We start from the raw sequence: 9,950 nt of genomic DNA, 5'->3' as shown, positions 1-9,950 counted from the left end.
TGCATTTTCAGCCTTACATTTCTATTTTGATAATTACTACAAACTGATTCTCAAAAGAAGAAAGTGTGCTGTCAACATAAGGTAAGGTTAATTAAGAAGACTTCCAGTAGAAGAGTGATGACTACCATTTGTAAGAAGAGAAGGGAAGAGTTAGTTATTTAAGTAATGTAGTACTAGGTTTAGCATACTGGTAACCAGTGATAGTTTAACTCCACTGCTTAGTCTTTCCATAGGCAAAACCAAGGGGAGCAATGAAAGATTCTATACCTTTCCCACCAAAGAAATGGGAACAAGCTCTAAACCCTCTGTAATCACTAAGAAAAATACAGGAGTGAATCAAAAAGATAAGATAGCAAAGAACTTGTACTACTTTTTTTGAAGACAAAATACTTTTGCCATTCTCAAGGTCTTTTGAAGCATTTTGAACAAAAGCTCCTTTCCAAAAAACAAGTACAAGGATTTTTATCTTTTCTCAAGGCCTGCTGTTTGCAGATAAGGTGGTTGGTTTATATTTATTTTTGGCATCTTGTTCCTTCATCTACAGGCTTTTTTTTCCTCCCCACACCAGAAGCTGTTTGTGGTCCCAATCAACAGTCCCACTGCGTATCTTCTTGCAGATAGCTCACTCTCTGTCTTCACTTGAAGTTGCTTGCTATATTAGTTCCAATAATTAGAGCCATTAAAAATGTCAAGCAGGTCTTCCTTGGTGGCGCAGTGGTTGAGAGTCCGCCTGCCGATGCAGCGGACACGGGTTCGTGCCCCGGTCCGGGAAGATCCCACATGCCACGGAGCGGCTGGGCCCGTGAGCCATGGCCGCTGAGCCTGCGCTCCGCAACAGGAGAGGCCACAACAGTGAGAGGCCTGTGTACTGCAAGGAGGGAAAAAGAAAAAAAAAAATTAAAATGTCAAGCAACTTGGGCCTTTTAATAAAATGTGATAGAGTATCCTAAACTTAACTTTTATACAATTATCTTTGGTTGACCTGTACAACTCATTTTTCTCCATCTTTTTTTTTTTTTTTAATATTTATTTATTTAGTCGCACCGGGTCTTAGTTGTGGCATGTGAGCTCTTAGTTTCGGCATGCATGTGGTACCTAGTTCCCTGATCAGGGATCAAACAGGGACTCCTGCATTGGGAGCGTGGAGTCTTATTCACTGCGCCACCAGCGAAGTCCCTTTTTCCATCTTTTGAAGCACCTAAAATAATATTTCGGAAGGAATTTGGAAGACATGTATCTGTGAGTCCTCCGTGGTATCAACTGGACTGTAGTGTCAGCAAGCACTACCCTTTCAGAGGAGCTAAGGGTCCCTCTGCTGGTGAGTGTTGAGAACTCTTCCAGCTCAGTGGGTGGCATGGGTTCAAAGCATGGAAAGGTTAAGAACTCTTAGGCTGGATTATTGCTTTGAGTGTTTAACCCTAGACAGGGGTAGTTAATTGTTTCAGGCTTTCATTCAATTCCAGTCAGTGGAAGTTCTGGGCTGTGTAAGCATGTGCTCTAGAACTGAAGGACTGGTGAAGGTATCCTAGTGTCCTAATTTGCTCTCCTTAACAGTTTCATAGAACCTGGACAGCCTTCGTAGCAGCCCTAGATATTGAATAAGCTGGTTTAACAACGTTAATTTTAAAGCAGCTTTTGTGGCTTTTTCCTTATTGCAAAATACATATATGTTTATTGTAGAACATTTAGAAGATATAGATAAGACAAAAAAAAAGAAAATATCCCATCCTACCTTTAATTTAATCCATTAGACAGTGTTTTATATCCTTCCAGTTTATATCCTTCCAGTGTTTTTTTTCTAATTTATTTATAGAAATAATTTTTAAGTTAAACAATTTCAGAACAAACTGCTTTGTGCCCTTCTTTTTTTACAGTTTCACTGAAGTATAATTTACATACAATTAAATTCATCCATTTAAAATGGAAAATTTGATGAGTTTTCATAAAAATCTGTATTTGTGCAACCACCATCATAGTTAAGTTTTAGAACAATCCCATAACGTTCTCTCATGCCTTTTAGCAGTTGTAGTCTGCCTTGTAATTGTGAATATTATTCTTTTGTTTGAAATATGCTTTTTTGAAAAAAATTATTTAATTAATTTATTTTTAATTTTTGGCTGCATTTGGTCTTCATTGCTGCATATGGGCTTTCTCTAGTTGTGGTGAGCAGGGTCTAATCTTCATTGAGGTGTGAGGGCTTCTCATCGCATTGTCTTGTTGCGGAACACAGGCTCTAGGAGCGCGGGCTTCAGTAGTTGCAGCACGTGGGCTCAGTAGTTGTGGCGCATGGGCTTAGTTGCTCCGCGGCATATGGGATCTTCCTGGACCAGGGCTCGAACCTGTGTCCCCTGCATTGGCAGGGAGATTTTTAACCCCTGTGCCACCAGGGAAGCCCTGAAATATGCTTTTATGACATAATTTTAATGACCCTTGTATTGTTTTGTATAGCTGTATCATAATATATTGGACAATTAGGCTACTTTAAGTTTCTTACTATTAAAAATTCACCATGAGAAAAATCCTTATAACTAAATCATTTTGTACATTCATAATTCTTTTTTTTTAAACATCTTTATTGGAGTATAATTGCTTTACAATGGTGTGTTAGTTTCTGCTTTATAACAAAGTGAATCAGTTATACATATACATATGTCCCCGTATGTCTTCCCTCTTGCGTCTCCCTTCCTCCCACCCTCATGATTATTTCTTTAGGATTAATTTCTAGAAGTGGAAGTGCTGAATGAATGGTTATAATTAGCTCCGTTATTAAGCTCTGGGAGGTCAGAGCATTTTATCTGTTTGCTCACTGTTAGATATCCAGGTCTGAGAACAGGGTCCACCACACAGTTTGCAACTCAGGAAATAATTGGTAAATGAATGGCTGAGTACCTGTTGCTATACTGTATTCCATCAGAGAGAGGCCAATTTATGCTGTCATCAACAGTGTGATAATTTAATAGAATATATTACTGCACATTTAAAATTTTCCAAGACAGATGTACTTAAAAATATTCTGTCCTGTTATCACACTGATCCAAGGAAATATTCCAGGAATTCTAATATTTTGGCATCCAAGTTAAATCTCTTAGGTTGCCTGTTATACTCACAGCCATACCAAAAAAAAAAAATCTCTTGTCAAACCATAAATTTTGTCTTTTATTTAGAAAATATAATCACTTATCTATAATGTTATCTATTTTTGTCCCAAACATAACATTATAAAGACTGGCAAATATACTTAGACAGTTTTGAATATTCAAGGTAACACAAAATTACTTCAAGGTTATTTCATTAAACAGTTTTGGGATCCTTCACTATCTTCATTGTTTCTTACTGGCATGTTATAATTTTACATTATAAGCCACTGTCTCCATCAATATGGAACATGTATTTTCCTTTTTCTAAAAGGAAAAAAAAGTAATGGATGATATACACTTAAATATAAAATAATAAATTTTATATTATTTATATTTTTCCACAATAAAAAATTGCAACCCCTCCAACTTGTAATACAGTTATACATGTGCTCCTTTATTAACTGCATTAAAGAACAACAACAAGCATAATGGATGAGATCACCTTAAAAAAATTTTTTTTTGGTAAATACCTAGGAGTGGGACGGCTGGTTTTCTTGCTTATAAAATTCCTATCTAGCTATCCTTCATTCTGGGAATTTTTCTCCAGGCATACATAGCACTGATCAAAAATAACACTACTTTTGTTTAGCAATGGCCAGAAGTCTGGTCTGGAATCTTTTTTTTGAGTGATAAAACTTGAAAAGAATATTCTTTCCAACCAAAATCCATCTTTAATCACAACTACTACAAAACTGTTACTCACTCATTGACCTTAACAGTGAAGAGTGAGTGAAATCAGCTATTCTTTAGGGTAATCCAAGAGATCAGTCTGAAAGTGTGTGGCTAAGGAGCCTTACGAAAACCCAAATCTAATCAAGGTTCCTTGGGGGATTGCGAAATTATTCCCTGAAACTGAAGGGTCATTGTCATCTGCTGCCTCTGGCTTCTTTCACAAACGATAAAAAAACTAATGCCACTTAAGTCACATAAACTCAGGTGCTTATTGCTGAGAGGGCTGTTAGGAGGTCAGAAGGGCAGCCCTGTGCTGAGGTAAGTGCCAGCTTTGCTTTTCTCCTTCCTGCTGAGGCCCAGGCAGTTTTGAACCAGGTAGGGGCAGCGGAGTGCAGCTGGTTGCTAGGGGAATAACCGCAAGGCATCTATCTACTAGCAAGAATTAGGAAAGGGAAACCATACTATGACTTAAACTTTTTTACTGGTCAGAATTCCAAAGATGTCAACATTTCCAGCTGCTAAGAATGTATTAGACAAAAGCAAGAATAATTTTGATATCTATGAAAAAGTAGTTTGCAATGAGCTGTTTAGAAAATGTAGAAATTTCATTGTCGAAACCCTTTGAAGCCTTTCCATTTTCTTCTTCTTCCTGTGGCACACTCACTAATATCCGAAGAGGAAGAGAATGCCGAGTTGTGGAAGGAATTTCTATTCACACAGGCATCATATAACCTTAAGTCCTTTGGGGAAAGTAATTCTTGGCAGACATTCCAGGACCATGTATAAGTAGAAAAGGTGTCATAAAAGGACTCATTTTTACTGTCTATCCCAATCAAATCCCCTCGGATCTTCCGCCAGAGGTTTAGCATTTGTTCCCGGTGCTCAAGGGCAATTCCCAAGTTATAGGTATCTGTAGCTCTCTTTACCTGCAGTGAGAGAGCAGAAGTTTACAGTAGTTACCTTAAAATGTCTTTGGTTTGTGGACCACAATTCTAGATATCCCAAGAGTTATGTTCCCAGGTTACTTGAAAGTCACTGAATTTATATATTGGGTAGTGCCTCTTGAGGACATGTGAGTTAGGAGTTGATGGACAATGAAAATGTATTACTTGGGAATAATGAGATTTTAAGAAATTTTATAAGAATTTAAAAACACAGTAGGCTACAACAGGAGGAAAGTGGGATGGAGATAGGCTCTGGATATAATAGGAGTGCCAAGGATGGCACTCAGTCCAGCCTAGGGCAGGGAGGGAGAAGATGCTGAGCTGAGTAGGTCCTCAAGGACTTGATTAAATCGAGGGAGTGGGTGGTGATGGGAAGGTGTTCCAGGGAGAGGGAATAGCATAAACAACGGCTCAAAGGCAATGCATCCTGGAGCTGGTAGGGGGAGTCCAGGCACTTTGGTATTGCTAAAGTGTCAAATTTGAGGAGAGGCAGGCCAGGTGTTGTTGCTGTAATCAGGCCCTGAGACTTGTTCTCAGTGAGGTTGGGCATAGCCCTTTCATCAGTGAAAATCATGCTGTAGTGAGACACTTTTCTGTTAGAAGTGAGATAAATCCCTCAGTTGTATGGAGCAAAAAATATAGTTGAAAAACCCTGTCATCTCTGAGAAGGAAACATTCATTTCCTAAGCAGGACAGTGACAGGCTGGATCTTCTTTGGATTCATTCCTCACAGCAGCTGTGTGGAGGATGGGTGGTGCTCTGAGGAAGGGATAATCATTGCAGGTTGCTGTTTAGGTAAAGCCTAATGAGGACCTCAGCTGAGACAGTAGTAACAGGATGGAATAAAGGGGACAGATGTGAAAAATCTTTGGGAGAATGAGAGTAGCCAGATTTGGTGATTGGTGGATGTGAGGAGTGAAGAAAAAGTATAAATTAAGGATGGCTCCTGGCCTTCTAGTTTCAGTGCCTGGGTAGATGGTAGTATCAACAACTGAGATATGGAATCCTCAAGAATGAGCCAGTTTGATATAGAAGATGATGAATTCGGTTTTGGACATGTCCAGTTTGATATGTGGTGAGACAGCAAGGTAGAGATGTTCATCAGGCAATCGGTGAGATGAGGAAGAAGTACTGGAAAGAAGTCTAGGCTAGTGACAGCTAAGAGTTATCAGGTATATAGGTGGCAGCTGAAACAAGGAGGGTAGATTGAGATAGCTCAAAGGATACTCACCCTAGCTGTTCCTTTACTTAATGCAGAGATCCCCAATGTTCTCTTGCGACTGGGTTATAGGGATGCCAAATTATTGGTATTCTCAAGTTTCCTAGCCCTTGAGGCAGCTAGCACCTCAGGGCTGGAGGCCTCTGGCTATAAGCGACCTCCATTTACGCCAGTGTGAATTTATGCCATGATGAGACAGAGGTTGGGAGTCTACTCCTTTGCATTCTTGTGGCATGCTGTACTGACCTCCTGTAGTTCCGTTTATCCCAATGTATTATTACTGCTCCTTTCCTTCTCCGTGTCTCCCACCTTACTGCTAGCTCATTGAGGGTAGGAACTGTGTTTTTTATTCTGTGGTATCTCATAATCTCAGAACTTTGTTAACACTGGATAAATATTTACTGAACAAATGAATGTATATAATAATAAGAGCAGTAGGATGAGACTAGAAAACTAGGAACCATCAGGACTTAAGGAGGGACATCCCTGGTGGCCCAGTGGTTGAGAATCTGCCTGCCAATGCAGGGGACACAGGTTCGAGCCCTGGTCCAGGAAGATCCTACATGCCGTGGAGCAACTAAGCCCGTGCGCCACAACTTCTGAAGCCCACACGCCTAGAGCCCGTGCTCTGCAACAAGAGGAGCCACCACAATGAGAAGCCCACGCACCGCAAAGAAGAGTAGGCCCCGCTCACCGCAACTAGAGAAAGCCTGCGTGCAGCAACGAAGACCCAACACAGCCAAAAACAAAGACTTAAGGAACCTAAATGTCCATCGACAGATGAATGGATAAAGAAGATGTGGTTTATATATATACAATGGGATACTAATCAACCATGAAAAAGAATGAAATAATGCCATTTGCAGCAACATGGATGGACCTAGAGATTATCATACTGAGTGAAGTAAGTCAGACAGAGAAAGACAAATATCATATGATATCCCTTATACGTGGAATCTAAAAATAGATATAAATGAACTTATTTACAAAATAGGAATAGACTCACAGATGTAGAAAACAAACTATGGTTACCAAAGTTTGAAAGAGGAAAGGGGGGAGGGATAAATTAGGAATTTGGGATTAACAGATACATGCCACTATATATAAAATAAACAAGGGCCTACTTTACAGCACAGGGAAATGGAAAAGAATCTGAAAAAGTATATATTTATATGTGTATGTATAACTGAATCACTTTGCTGTACACCTGAAACACTGTAAATCAACTATACTTCAAAAAAAAAAGACTTAAGGGATGAACCTTCAGGAAAGAGAAGAGAGAGGAAAGGACACAGAACTACAAGGAGAATTAAAGATGCAGTATTGTAAATGTTAAGGAAGTAGCAAGTGTCTAGGAGAGCCTGATCATTAGTGTCAAATGCAGAAGGGAGGTGGCATAAAATAAATACACCCCAGTCTGTCTCTAGAGGACAAAAGTTGCTAAGAAGTCAGGGCACAAAAGTAGACAGGTGGCACACAGTTGTGGTTAATCCACAGTTGTGAATTCTGAAGCCAAGCTACCCATGCTTATAATTCTGGCCCTATTAGTTTCTAGCTGTGTGCTTTTGGGCAAGTCACTTAACCTCTCTGTGCATATGTGTAAAATGACAAAGAGTAACAGTGCCTACCTCAAAGATTTGTTGTGATAAGTAAATGAATTAGTACCTGTAGAGCACTTGTAGAGTACTTATAGAGCACAGTGCCTGACACCTAGGAAGCATACTTAAACTACTATTATTACAATTATTCTTTTAGCTGCCATAATAAAGATGCATTCACTCATCACAATTCCCTGATTACACCACTCACTGTGACCGTTGGTTTACTGCCTTAATTAGTTGCTATTTCCAGCATGAAACAAATGAATGTCCCAGAAATGATGCTGGGTATGACTCCATAGGTGATTAGCAGGATGAATTATAACAGTTAACACTTGAACCCATTTGATTATAGAGCAAGAAATATCATTACAATGGATGAAAATAAGAAATGATCTGGTCTTATTTTAAAGACATAGCTGTCAGTGGTTTCTCTGAAGGTGTTCAACAGAGAATACTCACATGCTGTTTAATAGCAGCTGCATCAGCCACTGTCCAATTCTGCTTTTTCTTGAGTATTTGGTCGATGGCGAGGATGTCAGTTGGGTAGCCTGAGGCACGGTCGATAGACTTTGTATTTGCTGCCTTTATGAACATTTAAAAAGGAAGGTTAGTAATATATTTTAGTTGAATTATATAACAAAGACAAAAATACACGGAAGTGTATTGTATTATGAAAGGGTGTGTATATGATTTACAAGGTTATTTCTACAGCACTTGTCAGTTGTTTTGGGGTACCTGGTATAGTGCCATGCGTAAATGGGCATCTAGCAAACTCTCTTTCTTAATAGTGAAGCTTACTCATAAGAGGAGTATAGACCACAGGATGGTTTATGTTGGGGATGGATATGGAGGGTAGAGAGGAGTCAACTCCATCCTCACCCAAACTTCCAAAGCACTAAAAATGAATGTGCCCTCCACAAAGTACAACATATACTACTCCCAAAATTCTCACAGGGAACCAGCCATCTGTTATTTTTTACTGTTCCTGGGCTACTGAACAATGTTGGTGGAAATCATGTAAATATGCAGATTGCTTTCTTTGAAAATGTGTATGACCCAGTGTCATCCAGGCCCTCAGTATTGCTTGACATTACTTTTCTTCATTTGCTGTAAACTCTCTTACAGTCCTCATAGCGGCTGCTGGAAAACCAGACCTTCAAACTCCCTTAGCTGCGCTGCACTGGCTTGTGGGATCTTAGTTCCCCGACCAGGGGTGGAACCCAGGCCCTTGGCAGTTGAAAGCGCAGCATCCTAACTACTGGACCGCCAGGGAATTCCCCTAATATGAATTCTTTCAGCTCTTCTTTCCACCTTATGATTTCTCCATCCTTTAACCCATTTTTTCCCTCCTTCCCTCTTATATCTGAGAGTTTTTCTTAATTCCCAAAGTCTCCTCCTGTACCTTATCCCTTCAATTTTCCTCTTTCCGGGGCTGGCTTCATGGGTGTGTGATCTGTGCAGTTACACAGGACCTTATACTTAGAAGGGTCCTAAGTTTGGTTTAATGTTTTATCGTTGCTGTCTTTATTTTTATTTTTTTAAAAAAATATTTATTTATTTATTTGGCTGCACTGGGTCTTAGTTGTGGCATGCGGGATCTTTATTTGCAGCATGCGGACTCTTAGTTGCGGCATGTGGGATCTAGTTCCCTGACCAGGGATTGAACCTGGGCCCCCTGCATTGGGAGCGTGGTCTTAGACACTGGACCACAAGGGAAGTCCCTGTTGCTGTCTTTAAATTCTTAATTATTTTTGGACAAGGGGCCCTACATTTTCATTTTGCACTGGGCCTGCAAGTTATGTAGCCAGTCTTGCCCCTCTCCTACATCTTCAAACATCTTCAGTTTCTCTTCTCTTTGAGCAGTGGTGTTCAGCTTTGGCTGCATGTTGGAACTTTAAAAAATACTGAGCCCTGGGCCCCGTTCCCAGAGATCTGATTTAACTGGACAGGGTTGTGGCCTGGGCACCAGGATTTTAAAAGCTCTCCCTGGTAGTTCTGTTTTGCAGCCAAGATTGAGAACCGGAGTTCTAAGGGTTTTTCCTCCTGGCTACAAATTGTGCTCATCTCTTATGTCCTGAAACAACTTTTTCTAGACTCTGATTCTACATCAAGCTATAGTTTCATGTTTCTGTTAAACTTAAATTTTTGTAAGAGGATTTGATCCCCCCAACCACTCCTTTGCATTATCAGTTTCTGAAGATGCATAAAAATCTCCTACTGTACTTATGGATTTGCTTATTCATTTAGTATTTATTTTTACCATGTATAATGCCTTAAAAAGTCTAAAGCCAAAAAAAAAAGTTTAAAGCCAGGGCTTCCCTGGTGGCGCAGTGGTTGAGAGTCTGCCTGCCGATGCAGGGGACACGGGTTCATGCCC

The 9,950-nt window shown here is 39.9% G+C and overlaps 1 protein-coding gene across 3 annotated transcripts in view; it reads right to left on the bottom strand.

Annotated features, from left to right (window-relative positions):
• Nucleotides 1-3,510: 3,510 nt before the first annotated feature.
• Nucleotides 3,511-9,950, bottom strand: part of EFCAB3 (EF-hand calcium binding domain 3) — a 44,523-nt gene continuing 38,083 nt past the window's right edge. For all 3 annotated transcript variants that reach the window (XM_067714581.1, XM_067714579.1, XM_067714580.1), the window contains 2 exons: nucleotides 8,033-8,155; nucleotides 3,511-4,735 (listed from right to left, as the gene is read on the bottom strand). In XM_067714581.1, coding sequence (XP_067570682.1) covers nucleotides 4,415-4,735; nucleotides 8,033-8,155 — 444 coding nt within the window. In that variant the 3' untranslated portion in view covers nucleotides 3,511-4,414. The remainder of the gene's footprint in view (nucleotides 4,736-8,032; nucleotides 8,156-9,950) is intronic.

The sequence above is a fragment of the Pseudorca crassidens genome, chromosome 19 (assembly GCF_039906515.1).
Source record: "Pseudorca crassidens isolate mPseCra1 chromosome 19, mPseCra1.hap1, whole genome shotgun sequence".
NCBI lineage: Eukaryota > Metazoa > Chordata > Mammalia > Artiodactyla > Delphinidae > Pseudorca > Pseudorca crassidens.
This window is presented reverse-complemented; position numbering and strand designations above follow the sequence as displayed.